The 17497-nt window shown below is 43.6% G+C and overlaps 1 protein-coding gene and 1 pseudogene across 3 annotated transcripts in view; one reads left to right on the plus strand and one right to left on the minus strand.

Annotated features, from left to right (window-relative positions):
• The window catches only part of SORD (sorbitol dehydrogenase), a 98665-nt gene that overhangs the window by 26114 nt on the left and 55054 nt on the right, over window positions 1–17497 (plus strand). Inside the window, exon 1 of one of the 3 annotated variants that reach the window (XM_021009291.2) lies at window positions 13287–13460. The exons of 1 other annotated variant lie outside the window; for it this stretch is intronic. In XM_021009291.2, coding sequence (XP_020864950.1) covers window positions 13398–13460 — 63 coding nt within the window. In that variant the 5' untranslated portion in view covers window positions 13287–13397. Of the gene's footprint in view, window positions 1–13286; window positions 13461–17497 lie in introns of those variants that run through there. One more of the 3 variants, XM_078151386.1, reaches the window with a different exon arrangement.
• LOC110223646 (meteorin-like) lies at window positions 1255–13399 on the minus strand (annotated as a pseudogene).

Genomic DNA, 17497 nt, shown 5'->3' on the forward strand with positions numbered 1-17497 from the left:
AGTGCCTTCCATCTACTTGACGGATATCTTGTATCTACCTAGTTGATCACATGTGGTCTCCCCAGTTGGAATATAAGCTCCTTGAGGGCAAAGACAGTCTCTTTTGCCTTTCTTTATATCCCCAGCACTTGGTACAGCACCTGACACATAGTAAATGCTTAATGAATGCTTATTGACAAGAAAATTTTAAGAAGGAGAAAAACCGGGACAGGGTGGGGATGGGAGATGAGATGTGAAGGGAGGCTTTATGAAAGAGTTGATACTTGAGCTGAGCTTTGAGGGAAGACACTTGGGAACAAGTCAATCATTCAATCAATATACTTTAATGAAGCACCTACTGTGTGCCAGGCACTGTGCTAGGGATACAAAAAGAGGCAAAAGATAGTCTCTCTCTCTCTCTGTCTTCCAGGCACACTTGGTAGAGAGTTTAGTCCCCCCAAAATGCCACTGTAAACACATACATTTGGTATCAAGATAACTGTACTGCACCCCAGGTGTCTTCTCCGCCTTTCTGCCTCCCATCCCTGCCCTTCCTAACCCAATCCATTAAAAGTTATTTTCAACATGAGATGCTCACCAACCTGGGGTATCCTGGGTTCTAAAAGCAGTGTCTACCTCAAAAGGGGGAAGTTAGGGTGATGGGCCAGTTCAGCTTCCCCTTCTAAGATCTTTGGTCATTTTCACTGAGAGGCAACATCTACAGGATAGACTCCACCAAGTCTACCCACTGGGGTAGTTCCCATGGGGGTGGTAGTGGTGGGAGAAGTCTACACAAGGGGTTATCCCCTATCTCTTCCAAGGAAAAGTCTTATTTTCTCTATCCAAGGCCCCCCTCGCCCCAAATACATTGCCCAGAGTATACCCACTTGACATTTTCCAAAATTGGCATCTTTCATTCTGTGCTTTACAACCCTTTACAACCAGGATGCATGGGAATGTGCTGACTCCTAAAAGGAAAAGCTAAGATCAAAGCAATTCCTTATTCTTACATCACCTCTGGACTGATGGCTCAAGGTCTCGGGTACTGATAGCTTCTTAGCAGCCATCAGGGAGCCGCTAGGTGGCACGGTGGATAGAGCACTGGCCCTGGAGTCAGGAGGACCTGAGTTCAAGTTCAGCCTCAGACAGCATAACACTCACTAGCTGTGTGACCCTGGGCAAGTCACTTAACCCCAATTGCCTCACCAAAAAAAAAAGCAGTGATCAGAGGATAAATGGGGTCTTTTCTTGCCTTCTCACCAACCTCAGAAAGCTTTAATCCAGGGCCATCTCACAAGGGTTATGGTGAGCAGCCTGGGCTGCCTCATATATGCAGGGGAAATCCTGGTATGGGGGAGCACAGCCCAGTCAGGCCTCCTGAAGTGGCACCAGCTATTGAAGAAGATGCCACTGCCAGGCCTCACGCTGCAGCACAAAGGCATAGGGATGGTACCTGATAATTGACTGGAGGACTCAGCTGGCTGGAATAATGGGAACTTCTAAGGATGGATGGGAGGGGTTCTGATGCTGATTGCCAACTCCTGCAGCTTCTGGTCATGAGTAACTCCACAGAGCATTCCTTGAACCACAAAATCGCTGGTGCACACAGCCATGAGAACCTCAGTATCACTGAACAGGCGATAACGTTGTGGGTGAACCCTGAACAAACAGTGCTACTCTCCTGTGGCTGCCATCGGACACACTGGCCTCTGGGAGGCCGCTGGGCCTTAGCCAACTCCAGGAGCCCATCTCTCTGCACTAGATTTGCCCCCAAACACCAAGGGGCCAGAGGACTTGATGCAGGAAGTGATATGCCTGGGACTCTGGCCAGCTCCAGCACTGCCTGGAGGCAGCCTTGGGGAGAGGATAAAGTGAAGGGCACCTGCTAGGGAACCCTTAGTCTCCTGGGACAAGCCATTCCTTCTCCAGCTGCGCAGATCCTGTGAGTAGCTGGTCAGGGCCACAGTGGTCTGGAGGCTGCAGCCTAGCAGCCAGAGCAGCAGTGGAAGGGGCTTGGCCAGGTGGCTGGAGCCCAGCCCTGGGGCCCCATGACACTCAGGAGCTGCAGCCCCGCCTCAGCACCAAGAGCTGGAGCCCCAGCCCCAGCCCCTCTCTACGAGTGACCCTGGGCCTCCACTAGACAGTCTCTGCCCCCAAGGAGCTTACAATCTAATGGGGGGAGACAACATGCAGACAAATATATACAAAGCAAGCTATATCAAAGAAAAATAGGAAATAATTAACAGAGGGAAGGCACTAGATTTAAGAGGGGTTGAGGAAGGCTTCCAGTAAAAGATGGGGTTTTAGTTAGTACTTAAAGGAACCAAGGAGGTCAATAATCTGAGCAGACAAAGAAGAGTGTTCCAGGAAAGGTGAGGAGAGGAGGTCCAGTGTGACAGAAACATAGGATGTGCTGAGGAATAGAATGTGAAATAGGGTTAGGGAGGTAGGTTAGAGCTAATCTGTGGAGAGTTTTAAATGCAGGACTAAGGAATCTTATTCTAGAGGTAATAGGGAGCTACTGAAGGCTTTTGAGCAGGTCTATTACCTATTCAAACCTGTGCCTTAGGAAGGTTACATTGGCAGCCGTATGGTGGAATGAGTGGAGAGGGTAAAGACTGGGGAACAATTATGAGACTTACTATAGTTTAAGTGAGACATTATGATGCAGTTTGGCGTTGCTGGGAACCCTGAAATGTCAGGGTACAGGGCAGGTCTGCATGGAAAGAATTCAAGCATTCAAGCCTTCTTTCAAAGTAACAAGGTTTATTATACTGCCAATAGTGTAGGTGAGATTCCTAGGGAATCTGCACCTTGAGGAGGTGAGATTGACACTTACCTACAAAAAAGACAGTGAGAAGATCTGGATGAGATTAAGGAATAGTAAATAGCCTGGGGTGACCCACGTGCCACAGTGAAAGGAGTTAAGTGGTCTGGGGTGGGCAGAGAGCCATATGAAAGGACTGTTGAGTATCTAGATGGGCAGGGATGGGCATGATGCCTTGTTCAAGACACCAGTGATCTGGACTGCTGAAATATGTGGACAAGTTCTGGGACTGGGTTGCTGAAATGTATGGGAAAATTCAAGGTCAAGGTCCCATCATCCCATAATTAATATGGCCTGGACTATGCTATTAGTCATGTGAATGGATAGAGGACAGATGTGAAAGATGTGGAGGCAGAACCAATTTGATATTAGGATCAAGGGAAAGGGAAGGATCAAAGATATAGAAGGGTCCTGATGCCCTTAAGAGAAATAGGGAAGCTTGGAGGAGGGGAGACTTTAAGAGGAAAGATCACATGATCATAAATTTAGAGCAGGAAGGGATCTTAAAAGGCATTTAGTTCAATCTTCCCATATTTATATAGAAAGAAACTGAAACCCAGAGAGATTAGATGATTTGCCCAAGGTCACACAGGTAGGAAGTGGCAGAGCTAGTAACTTCCTCCCAGGATTATTGTTAGGACCAAATGACATAATACTTGTAAAGTGCTTTACACACCTTAAGGGGCTCTATAAAATGCTAGCTAGGCTACTACCCTTTGACCACTGTGTTAACCTATTAAAATGCCCTTTTTAGTGTAGTTTAGCTATTAAATAAATATTTCTTCAGTCTAAAGTCCTTTCCAGACCTTCCAGAATGAAATAACCCCCCCAAAAAAAACCCAAGCAACTTTGTCAGTATTTAATCAAACTTTGCCTAATGAAGTCATTCATGAAAACGGATTGAGTGGTAACTAGACTTAGAATAGAGAAATACCTTACCTCTAGTTAAGAACAAAACCTTCCCCCTTCCCCAAAGTGGAAGAGTGTATTGGTCTGAGGAAGAAGGTACTTATGTTTACTGTGGCCAGCTTGCAGTGGGGGTGGGAGGATTGGAAAGAACTTTTAAGAGGTTGTTTTTGTTCCTCCTTCATTTTTGAAGAGGACCAATGACATCATGGGTGATATCTTTGCTCTCCAGTAAATTGGATTTAAGTAAGGCAGAGTTGTGTAAAGTTGTCAGCTTCACTCTCTCTTCCTAAGTCATCAAAGTCCAGTGGCAGGAAAAACAGTCCTGACAAAAAATGACTGGTCATGGCCTGGGATGCAGCAGATATAACCTTTGATGTCTGACCAAGTTCTAATAGCTCTACAGCACCTCCTTCAGCTACTTTCATGGCCATTGGAACAAATTGTTCTCATCTGACTGATGGGGTATGGGCCCAAGCCCATATCTTTGCCCCTTGCCCCAAAGGCAATCTGGCTCCCATTTGTCTACAGGCCCCAGCTCCTCATTGCCCTTTGAAAGCCTTAGCCCCACCTTTTGATCTTATTCAGATACACCTTTGCCCCTTGCCCTAAAAAGGATCTGGCAACTGTTTGTCTACAGGACCCAGAAAACCCTTAAACTTTTAGGTTCCTTATTGACAACCCTTATCTCCCTTTGAAAGCCCTAGCCCCACCTTTTGACCTTATTCAGATGCCTTTCAAACTTCTACCTTCCAGTTCCCTTCATTATCTATTCCCATTGTCTATTCAATCTCTCAGACCTTCCAATTGGAATTCTCACCTAGACCCTTTTACGAGCCCCCTCTTCTGGCCACCCAAAGTTACTTTAGTGTGTATAAGATCCACCCTGGCCTCCATTCAAACACTGAGAATCTCTCATGCCCAAAAGGCTGAGCTTTTCTCGTGCCCACTCATCCTTACGGGCGTCACCTAGCCTTTTTGTTTTATCTCTAATAAACATTTTCTCTGGCTGGAAGAAGATTTGAGCTGAATTCATTCAGGCAGGGCCCTCTTTGCAATCTTGGGGTTCCCAGTGAAGAGGTCTAGGGGTTTTGGGGTGCTGGGACCCCAAGATTGCGGTACCGGGCCCTGCTGAATACATTCAACTCAAATCTTCTTCAGCCAGAGGAAAAGTTTATTAGTGATAAATCACATTGACCAGGTGACGCCCGTAAAGACAAGCGGGCATGAGAGGTTCTCAGCCTTGTGGGCCTGAGATTCTCAGCCTCTGAATGAGGGCCAAAGTGGATCTTAAATACTAAAGTAACTTTGGGTGGCCAGAGAAGGGGGTTGGGGAAAGGGTCTAGGTAAGAATTCTAATTGGGGAGGTCAGAGAGATTGAATAGACAATGGCAATAGATAATGGAGGGAACAGGAAGGCAGAAGTTTGAAAGGCATCTGCACAAAATCAAGGTGGGGCTAGGACTTTCAAAAGGAGATAAAGGGAAGGCCTTTCTGGGGCCTATAGACAAGAGGGAGCCTAAGGGGAGTCGATTAGGAAATTTGAAGGTTTAAGGGTTTTCTGGGTCCTGTAGACAAACAGGAGCCAGATTCTATTCAGGGCAAGGGTTGAAGGTGCATCTGAATAAGATCTAAAGGTAAGCTAGGGCTTTCAAAGGAGATGAGGGTCTGGGGCCTGTGAGTCAGATTCCCTTTGGGGCAAAGGGTGAAGATCTTGGCTTGGGCCCCGCCCCTATCACCCAGCACCCCAAACCTCTAGACCTCTTCACGACCATTCCACCGGCAAAATCTTCACATGCTTGGTGGTCACAGAAGCATTGAGTGGTTTTAGGAGTATGATTCTACAAGATTAAGTGACTATTCAGGATTGACTCAGCAAAAAGCTAACTTTTACCTTTCCTTGAGTTGTGCAACAATGTTTTGTCATATTGTGAACTTTGAGATTGAGATTCCTCTAAATGTTATTTCAAAAAATATTTGGTAGTAGAGACATGTCCTAGGGCATGCTGTCGGTTTGGATCTCGCTCTCACACACACACGCACACGCACACACACATAGAATAATGCTTCAATTTAGAATAATGATTACATAAATGAAAATTATTTCTTGTACACTTAAGCCTACAACAAAGAGTGTAATTTTTCTTCTGTACTACCTTGCATCTCTCCTTGGCCCATATTATATTCTCTTTTGCATTATATTTGTGTATATGTCATATTGTCTTTATTAGATTATTATTTTAAACCTTTTTATTCTCGGTGCCTAGTACAGTACTTGCAAATAATAGGTGATGGGGGTGGGGCCCAAGCCAAGATCTTTGCCCTTTGCCCCAAAAGGAATCTGACTCACAGGCCCCAGACCCTCATCTTCCTTTGAAAGCCTTACCCTTACCTTTTAATCTTATTCAGATGCACCTTCAACCCTTGCCCTGAATAGAATCTGGCTCCTGTTTAGCCCAGAAAGGCCTTCTCTGGTCTCAAACTGTTCCTTATCTCCTTTATCTCCTTTTCAAAGTCCAAGCCCCACCTTGATTTTGTGCAGATGCCTTTCAAACTTCTGCCTTCCAGTTCCCTCCATTATCTATTGCCATTGTCTATTCAATCTCTCTGACCTCCCCAACTAGAATTCTTACCTAGACCCTTTCCCCAACCCCCTTCTCTGGCCACCCAGAGTTACTTTAGTATTTAAGATCCACCTTGGCCCTCATTCAGAGGCTGAGAATCTCAGGCCCACAAGGCTCAGAACCTCTCAAGCCCACTCGTCTTTACGCGCGCGTCACCTGGTCACTGTGATTTATCACTAATAAACTTTTCCTCTGGCTGAAGAAGATTTGAGTTGAATGTATTCAGCAGGGCCCGGTACCGCGATCTTGGGGTCCCAGCACCCCAAAAAGTCCTAGACCTTTTCAACAGGTATATAACAAATGCTAAACTGAAGACTTAGTTCAGTTGCTACCTCCTTCCCTGAGACACCTAGCTAAAGTATTCACTTCTCTCTATCCATGTACCATCCATGTACAATGAATCAATCAATCTATAAGCATTTATCAAGTGCTTACTATGATATTACAACTTGTATTATGGTTATTTTTATGTGTATCTTCTCCACTCCCCACCCCCAATACTAGACTGTAAACTCCCTGAGAGCAGGGACTGTTATCTCTATATTCCTTACATTACATAGTGTAGGTACTTAATAAAATTGTTTATATATCAGGCCCTGATCTCTCTTCTGAGCTCTACCTCTTCATCACCAATTGCCTACTCGTCTCATTGGCAACTCAAACTCAGAACATTCAAAATAGTACTCATTAACTTTCCATGTAAATCTCTATTACCCCCCAAATTATCTATTTCTGTTAAAAGCACCATTATCCTTTGTAAACCTTCAGAGTTCAGTCTAAGAAAGACAAACAGGATTAGGTTGTATCCATTCATGGGAGCTGCAGTTTGGAATGGGGCTCACTTTGGGGTTAGGGTGCACAGTTTATATACCCTTTCAACAGGGGCTGATGCCACTCTACCATCATTGCGATTCTTGACAGAGAAAATATCTCTATACCAGATCACTCCCAGCCATTATCAGACCACTCCCAGCCTTGGGTTATCTAGACAAAAGAATCTGTCTCCCTGCCCAGGCTTGAGGAGAACATAAAGAGCTTCCCCGCTTTAGATGAAATTTCTTGCCTGCTTGGTTGGGGGACTGACCAGGATAAGGAGAGTCAATGCAATCTCATTATCAGTAACGTCCTTCTGAAGAAAAACTGAACTTAAAATCAGGACTTTGTAAGAAGGGGACGGGGAGCTCTGAATCTCCAAGATATTGGTTATTAATAATCATTTTCCACACCTTCCAGTCATCTGGGGTCTGATTTCCCTATGTTGCGGGCTGAGAGGTTGAGAGGTTGTGACCCCTCAAAGACCGGAGTACAGGACAGGTCGTCTAGAATGAATTCACAGACTCAAGCATTCTTTAATCCAAGGTGACAAAGATTTATTGTTACACTTTTCAGTGGGCAAGGATTCTTAAAGGATCCTGCAACCTTAGAGAGGTACAGGTAAAGTTTATATAGGATAAAATGCAATAAAACATATGTCAAATATGCAAACTAGGGGATTCAGGGTGGGATTAGGGAGTGGTTAAGGAGTGGTCAGTTCTCAACTGAAACTCAAGATAAGAAAAGTCCCATTATTCAAGAGAGTATCTGGTCCCAGACATCCTGGGCCCAGTGATAACAAACAGGAAGAATACTGATCAGCTCTATCTGGTCCTGGAATTTGCTGACACAGGAAGGGGTGTTTTTAGTTCACTCAGAGAGAAAAAGATTAATTTAGGTTTTTTGGCCCTTCTTGGGGCTCAGTTGATCTTAAATGATTATCAAGGGACAGTGTTTCTGAGGCTAGGGAGAAATTGGGGCCCAAGTACATGCACCCAAACATAAGCACCCAAGCACCCCAACACCTCCCCTTCCTGCTTTTATATCCAATGAATTGCTAAGTTTTGTCAATACTACCTCCAAAGAACTTCATCACCTTCTCACCACTCCCTCAGCCCCCACCTGGCTTCAACCCCTCATTAACTCTCACATTCATTATTGTAGTAGCATCCTAATTGGATTTCTCCCTTCTATTTCCTCTGCATTTTACCCTCTATACAATTGCCAAAAGAATATTCCCAAGGTATAGGTTTGACCATGTTAAACCTCCACTCAAGAATCTTCAGTGGCTTTCTTATTGTCTTTAGGATAAAATTCAAACTTTTCAGCTTCTCAGTTAAAGCTGTTCACAGTCTACTCCAGCCTACCTTTCCAAACTTATTTCACGTTACTCCTCTTCATAGAATTCTCCAGTCCAGGAGTGGGGAACCATCAGCCTTAAGACCACATGTGACCTTTTAGGTCCTCGGGTGCAGCCTTTTGACTGAGTCCAAATTTTACAGAACAAATCCTTTTATTAAGGGGATTTGTTCTGTAAAGTTTGGATTCAGTCAGAGGACTGAACTTGAGGACCTAGAGGGCCACATGTGGCCTCGAGGCTACAGGTTCCCCACCCTTGGTCCAGTACAAGGAAACTTGACTATTTACTGATCTTTGAAATCTATGTTATGTCTCTTGCTCCTCTCTCTTGCATTCCTACAATACATTCTCCTTCCCCTCCACTCCACCTATATACCTTTAGAATCTTTAGCTTCTTTCAAGGCACAATTCAGGGGCCACTTCCCATGAGAAACCTTTCCTCATAGCTCTGTTAAATGTCCTATTCCTTCTCAAATGATAATTGTTTAAAATGTTGTATACTCTTCCCTCCCAGCAAAATTTAAGATCCTTCAAGGCAGAAACTATTTTTTTTTTGTCTTTGTATCCACTTAGTAGGGGGTCAGCTAGGTGGTGAGGTGGATAGAGTGCCAGCCCTGGAAGACCTGAGTTCAAATTCTACCTCAGACACTTACTAGCTGTGTGACCCTGGGCAAGCCACTTAACCCTGTTTGCTTCAGTTTCCTCATCTGTCAAATGAGTTGGAGAAAGAAATGGCAAACCACTCCAATATCTTTGCCAAGAAAATCCCAAATGGGTTCCCAGAGAATTGGATCAGACTGAACATTATCACCATCCACTTAGCAGAAGTACTTAATTAATGCTTCTTGAATTGAATTGATTGAATTCTGTCTCTTTAAACCTATGGTGATGATAGTGCTGATTCTGCTTTTAGTGAGCCCACTATAGGAGTTGTAGGAGATAGGTAAAGAACTCACAGTCCGGGTATGTACTAATAGGTAACTGTTAGCTGGATTAGCTGAAGCCTGGAGGCCTCAGTCATGTGATGTTAGATAAGGACTGGGCTGCATACCATTGTCCTAAAAAGGAATTGGAATATATGTGGCTGGAGGAACTATACCATTACCTCAGTCACGCATTCCATTGTCTGAATAAGGAAAGAAAAGTTTATTTAGCCAATCACAATGTATAGAAGGTGGAATTTTCGGGGTTCTTTGTCTAAAATGTATAAAACTGCACAGGCCCTCAGGGGAGCGGCCCTCCTGCTATGAGCATTTCTGTTGTTCTTTCGGCTTGCAGTGGGACTGCCCGCTTCTCGTGAGATTCTAATAAATTTTCTGCACCCTACTTGGAGCGACTCCTGAGTAGTCAATTTGGGTAGGGGTCTTCACCCTCCCGCACAGAGTCACCCAGAAGAAGGCCATCTCTGCCTTATGGCACTCTGTAGAACATTAACCTGTTTCTCCATCTATAAACTGGGGATGATAACACTTTTACTATCTACTAAAGGGTTTGTTGTGAGAACTGTTAAATGTTAAAAGTGAGATTCCATTGGAGGGTTTGTTGTGAGAACTGTTAAATATTACATGTGAGATTCCATTAGACTGTGAGCTCCTTCAGGACAAGTACTTGTCTTTTGTCTTTCATTGTATCCCCAGTGCTTAGCACACTGTGTGACACACAGCAGATGTTTAATAAATGCTTATTGACTGAATGAATGAAGCATTTGTTGGATTGGATTGAGTTGTAAATCTTGTAGCCCTATATACATGAGTTGTTGCTGCCTTGCCTTAGAGATTGCTTTCCCATTTGCACTCTATCTTGTATGTACATTTTTTTCATATTGTATGCTTGAGAATAGGAACTGTATTTTTTGCCTTTCTTTGTATCTCCAGTGCTTCGTACCATGCCCAGCACACAGTGTTAGCACCTTTGCTATTTTATTTATTTGTTTTATTATTTACTAAGCACTTGAATGCTTATTGACTATTTAGCAGGAGGGTCAGCTATATATAGTTCAGCCTTCACTGTTTTCTGGTTAGGGGGTCTCAGTCATGGAAAAAGCAAGAGGCAAGGAGAGATGGAAGAGAGAGAAAACAAATATAACACAGTATGGGAAAAGTATGGGACTTCAAGTCAAGATAACCAAGTTCAGGTCTTGGCTCTTCTATCTCTGTAATCTTTAGCAATTCACCCCCCATTTCTGAGCCTCAGTTTCCTTTTCTATAAAATAAGAGGATTGGATGAACTTTAAGCTCCCTTTGAGCCCTGGCATTTTATGAATCTATAGGAATTTAGGGGGAAAGCCAACCAATCCACAGAGGATAGAAAGCCGACCTTAAAGTCAAGAAGACCCTGGGTTCAAGTTCTTCCTCTGACACATCCCACTGTGTAATCCTGGGCCAAGTTATTTAATGTCTCAGTGGCTTAGGAAACTCTCTAAGACTCTTAGCTGGTGTGTAAGTACTTATCTTCATCTGTAGAAGAATTCCCTCTATTTGGAGCCAGTCAGTCAATAAACATGAATTAAACACCTACTATGTGCCAGGCACAATGCTAAGCACGGGGGATGTAAGGAAAGGCAAAAGAGAGTCCCTGTTCTTAAGAAGGTCACATGAGATAAATCAACAGAGGGAAGGCACTAAAGGGAGTTCCCTTTCCCTGATGAAATCACAGATCTGGGCCAACCAACCCATCAATAATAATAATAGCAGACATTAAATGACTTCTACCAACCAATCCACCAATAACAGCTGAAATTTATATGGCACTTTTCATACTTACTTTAAAATAAGGAGGCAGCTTAGTGGTAAAGTGGATAAAGTGCTGGCCTTGGAGTCAGAAGACTTGCCTCAGACACTTCCCAACTGTCTGGCCCTGGGCAAATCATTTAATCTCAGGATAATACCACCTACTTCACGGAGTTCAAAAACTCAAAAGAGAGAGCTTATGGAAAAACACTTTGCAAGCCTTGGAGAGCCATATAAATACTAGCTACCCTCCTCTTCCCCTCCCCCCACTCTTTCCCCATCACTTTCAGAGGTAGCTGCTACAAATACTATAATCAGAGGCTCAAAGAGTGACTTTCCTGGGGTTACATAGTTACTAAGTGTCAGAAACAGGATACCAACTAAGAGCCTGCTGGTCCAGCATGAACTTTTTTTTTCTTAAATAGTATTTTATTTTTTCCAATTACATGTAAGGACAATTTTCAATATTCATTTTTTGAAAGATCTGGAGTTCCAAATTTTTCTCCCTCTCTCCCTCCCATTTCCCCTTCCCAAGATGCAAGTAATCTGTTATAGGTTATATGAGTACAATCTTGTAAAACATTTCCACGTGTCATGCTGTGAAAGAAGAAACAAAACAAAAGGAAAAAAACACAGAAAAAACCCTCCAAAAACGAACATTGTATTCTTCAATCTGCATTCAGACTTCATGGTTCTTTACCTGGATGTGGATACCATTTTCCATCATGAGTCTTTTGGAATTTGCCTTGGATCATTGCATTGCTGAAAAGAGCTAAATCAATCATAGTTGATCATCAATGTTACTGTTACTGTCTGCAATGTTCTCCTGGTTCTACTTACTTTACTCAGCATCAGTTCATGTAAGTCTTTCCAGGTTTTTCTGAAATCCACCTGTTCACCATTTCTTATAGCACAATAGTATTCCATTACATTCATGTACCACAGCTTGTTCAGCCATTCCCCAATTGATGAACATTCCCTCAATTTCCAATTCTTTGCCACCACAAAAAGAGCTACTATAAATATTTTTGTATAGGTAGGTCCTTTACCCTTTTTTATGATCTCTTTGGGATCATAGCAGTGTTGCTGGATTAAAGGATATGCACGGCATGCTAACTCTTAATCAATAAACGTTTATTAAGCACCTACTATGCCAGGTTATAAAACTGCGGATACTCTTCAACTCAGTAATACCACTACTAGGCATGTATCTCAAAGAGATCACAAAGGAAAAGGAAAAGGAAAAGAACTTACAGCTACAAAAATATAGCAGCTCTTTTTGTGATGGCAAAGATTTAGAAACTGAGGAGATGGGAGAATGGCTGAACAAGTTGTGGTATATGATTGTGATGGAATATTATTGTGCTATAAGAAATGATGAGCAGGATGTTTTCAGAAAAACCTGGGAAGATTTACATGAACTCAAGCAAAGTGAAGGGAGTGGAACCAGGAAAACACTGTACACAATATCAGCAATATTGTAATGATGATCAACTGTGAAAGATTTAGCTACTTTAATCAATACAAAAATCCAACACAGTTCCAAAAGACCCATTCTGAAAAATGCTATCTACCTCCAGAGAAAGAACTAATGAACTCTGAGTGCAAATTGAAGGATACTTTTTTCACTTTCTTCATTTTTTCTGGCTTTTTTTTGCAACATGGAAAATATGGAAATGTTTTGCATGACTTCACATATTTAATTGATATCATAGGGCCTGCCTTCTGAATGAGTGGGGAGGAGAGGAATGAGAATGAGAGAGAATTTGAACTCAACATTTAAAAAAATAGTGAATGTTTAAAAGAAATAAATTTAAACACCCCCCAACACAATTCCTGCCCTCAAGGAGCTTACAATCTAACGGAGGAGACAACAAGCAAACAAATCTACCTCTCAGGCCCTACTAAGGGCGAACCTCCACTTGCAATACTTCTAACTAGAACGGAGAGAAGCACGCCTCTTTCCATCGTAGGAGAGGAGCCCCGCCCTCTCCCCGCCCTCCGCCTAAGCGGAGGGGAGCCCCGCCCCACGTTGTCTGGCGTCGGGACCCGAGCCCTCCTCCCGCACCTTGTCTCAATCTCTGGCTCTGAAGCGGTAGTGTAACGGGAACCAGCCCTCTGCAGTCACGAGTCCCAGACCCCAGATTGGCAGTTGGCGACATGGCGGCGGTGAAGACTGATAACCTCTCCGTGGTGGTGCACGGACCCGGGGACCTGCGCCTGGTAAAGCAAGAAGGGAAGGTGGTGGCGGTGGGGATCCCGCTTCCTTTGATCCCTGACCCCCCGCGGCCCAGCACTGGCCCCGTAACTTTCCCTGAAAACATTTCTCTGTCAAATTTAGACTCTCCACCCCCTGCCTCTGATCCATCCCCAGCGCCCTTCCCTCCACCAAGTGCCCAGTGCAGCTCAGAAAGAAGTATTCCCCCTAATCGCCCTCAATATAGATACACTCAACTTCGGATCTAAGGCCTTTCGGGCTGAAAAAATGGGGTGCAGATCCACTCTCCCTCATGTCAACTGTGGGTGCACTTTCTAGCCTTGACATTTGCATCCCTCAAAAGTGGTACCAAGGAAAAACAAACTAGGATCTTCCCGAGATCCCTGGCCCATCCTTTTCTGAACGCTGAATGGATTAATTGTCTCCTTTCCCCAGATATACCCCTCTGTACTTATCCCCTGCCCAAGACCCCCATTCTGGCTCATTATCCACTGGTCAGTTACTTCTACAGCCAATTCCATCTTTTTCCACCCTTCAATATTCCCTTCTCTTTGGACTTTTGCCTTTTTCCATTTTCCTTGGCACTTTACAATGAATGTTTTTCTATTCTCATTCCCTTCCCCCTGGTGCTTGGCTTGCAAACTAGGTATTTTGTTGGCCTTTTCCACTCTCCCAAACCCCTAGTTACCTTTGTTCCCTGCACTTGGGGGCTAAAGGTCAAGCAGCTGCCTAGTCAGGCTTTGCCCACTCCTCCGTTCACTGCTGCATTCATGCCCTTGCCCAGATTGCTCAAGTCTGGCACAGTCAGTCAAAGCAGAAGGGAAGATTCTCCATCCCATAATAAGAACTACTCACGTTTTTCTGGCAGTTTAAGGTTTACAAAGTCCTTTTCTCACAGCCTAAACTCACTGAAACAAGATAAGAGTCGGTCTCTTGCTAGTGTCATTCCAAGCCATGAACCCAGGAGTTTTTTAGCTAAGTACTTTTTTGACGATGTCCCACTGCCCCACCATATCATGGGAGTGATTTCCCTTTGTGCTTTTTGTGCCTTTGAAGATAGTATTTTATTTTGATTTTAAAGAAGAATTTAGGGTTTGTTGCCTTAGACCCCAGATAAGCTCTTCTAGGGCCTCAGTTTCCTCAATGAGTCTGGACTCATTGATCTCTAAGGTCATTTGCAGCTCTAACAGCCTACTTATTTTATGATTTATAATTAGAGAGATGTTCCCTGAGATATTGGGATAGGGAGAAATCAGTGTCCCAGGATAAGTGGCCAGACCAGTCCTGCACTGAATTCACAGCCACCATCATCTATCCATGGTATCTAGCATCCTGCCATCTCAACCTTGTGGCAGATGCATTGTGGTATGGTGGATAAAGCATTGGACTTGGAATCAGGAAGACTTAGATTCATTGTCACCTTAGAACTTGGGCAAGTCATTATACATCTCTGTGCCTCAGTTTCCTCATTGAAAAGATCAGGGGGTTGGACTATCTTAGGGCCTTTTAAGTATCCTTCTAGCTCAGAATCTCAGGTAGTATATTCTCCCTGATAATAATGTATTTATTTAATATTTTATTTTCCCCCTGTTACACTTAAAAACAATTTTTAACATTCATTTTTTTTAAATTTCAAACTCCAAATTCTCTCCCTCCTTTCTTCCTTCCCCTGCAACCTCATTGAGAAGGTAAGCAATTTTATATGTTATACATGTTGTGAAAGAAAACACACATCTGGCACTTTATTTTCAAGGAGAGTTTAACATTTAACATTCACCTATGTCTCCTTCCATCCTCTACCCCCCCCCCCCCATAATCCTTCATCTCTGCAGGCACAGACTAGTACCACTATAGTTACTCTGCCACTCTTCTGCCAGAACAAAGCAGCAGGCAAAAAGGGAATGTGAAGATGGGGTGTGTGGGACCCAATTCTAGGATGAACATTTGTATTTAAACTTAGGTGAGACAGGCAGCTTTGTAAGTCCGGAAGATCTGAATACAGTCCTACGGCTAGGCACAGTGGTTACCTAACCCTGGGCATTGCAGAGCCATTGCATAAGAGAGGGAGGGAGGTTCTCAGCTGAAGTTCCTTATAGTTAAGAGGGAGCATTTGGATATGTAAAATTTAGAGACCAACATTTCATGGAGCACCTGCGTTTTTAATGAGAAATGGTGAAAGAAAGGCTGGATTTGAGAGTCAGGCCTAAGTTTGGATTGTTCCCTGGTTACTACGCATGTGACTTTGGGAGACTCACATCACCTCTCGGGCCCTGTTTCCTTATCTATAAAAACAGATGAGTTGGATTAGATAATCTCTTAAGCTTCCATCTGACTCTAGAATCCTCTGGTCCCAGGGTACAAGTTAACTGTGAAACACACAAAATAGGGAATTTACAAATGAGACCCAGAAAAGAGATCAAAACAGAAGATGAAGGCCAGTGTTGTAAACAGAAACCACAAATTAGAAGTTAGCCCAGTTTGTTTCCACACTTACGTGAAGGAAGAAGGCGCCGGGGCCAAAATAGGATAGATGAACAGGGGCAAAACCGTGGGGAACAACCCCAGAGGCTTCTGGGGTGGGTGGGCAAAAATGAAATAGAGGCAGGCAAGTTGCCGCTGTAGAAATAGGTTGTATTTCAGAAGGGCATATGGTAGGGGTTGGGGGTGGGGAAGCCTTTTAAACCTATAATGTGGAACTTCTCTCAGTCTGTAAGATCATTATCTGTAAGTGGCAGGAGTTCCGTCACCAATAAAATCACAGGTTGGTGGCTGTCTTTACAACTGTAAGAAAATATTAGACTTAGGAGAGATTTTAAACATTAGTCTTTTTCCTTCCTCTTTATTTTGAGAGACATTCTGGCCTGGTAGCTTAGGGCTGGCCTTGGGTATTAGAACAGTCAAAGTTTTAGCTCTACTTATTTGCCATATACTAAGAAAGTCACTTAATCTCTCAATGCCCCAGGCTACTGTCTAAGGCTATGAGCTCTAGATGAATTTCCCCTCTACCTTAGCAAAGGTCCCTATAGCCAGTGAAATAATAATAATGACAATGACAACAATAGCAGCTAACATTTATGTATCTCAAATGAGATAATATGTAAAAATGCTTAGCACAATGACTGGCACATAGTAGGAATTATACCTTCCCTCTCCTGTGTACCACCTACTGTGTGTCAGACATTGTGCCAAGCACTTTACAAATATTATTTGATCCTCTTGATGGCCCTGGGCAGTAGGTGCTATTTTTAAATCTCTGTTTCATAGTTGAGGAAACTGAGCCAAAAGAAGTTAAGTGACTTGCCCAGGGTCACACAGTAAGTATCTGAGGCTGTATTTGAATTCAAGCCTTCCTGAATCCAGGCCTAGTACTCTATCCACTGTGCCACCTAGTTGCCACCAAAGCTGACCTTCTCTAGCTCAAAATAGTAAACATTTACTAAGTGCCTACTATGTGTCAAGCACTGTGCTAAGCATCGGGGATACAAAGAAAGGCAAAAGACAGTCCTTGGCCTGGAGGAGCTCACAGTCTAATAGGGAAGACAACATGTAAATAACTATGTACAAACGAGCTATATGCAGGATAAAATAAGGAAACAATCAACAGAGAATTAAGAGAGCGCTAGAATTAGAGATTGGAGAAGGCTTCCTGTAAGAAGCGGGATTTAAGCTAGGACTCCAAGGATGCCAGGGAAGCCAGCAGGCAGAAATGAAGAGGGAGAAAATTCCAGGCTTGAGGACAGCCAGCGAAAGTGCCTGAAGTTGGAAGATGAGGGTTTGTGGCAAGAACCACAAGGAGTCTAGTATCACTGGAATGAAGAGTACATGTGGGATGGAAGTGTGGGGTGTAAGAAGAATGGAAAGGTAGGTGGTGGGGGCTAGGGTTGTGCACATAAAATAGGATTTTGTATTTGATCCTGAAGATGATACCACTGGAAAGCCACTGGACTTTACTGAGTGATGGGTTACATACATAGTGAGACCTTTGCTTTAGAAAGATCACTTTGATAGCTGAGATGGAGATGGAAGGGAGTGGGGAGAGACT

Source organism: Phascolarctos cinereus, unplaced genomic scaffold (genome assembly GCF_003287225.1).
Source record: "Phascolarctos cinereus isolate Bilbo 61053 unplaced genomic scaffold, phaCin_HiC Scaffold_3;HRSCAF=262, whole genome shotgun sequence".
NCBI classification, from domain to species: domain Eukaryota; kingdom Metazoa; phylum Chordata; class Mammalia; order Diprotodontia; family Phascolarctidae; genus Phascolarctos; species Phascolarctos cinereus.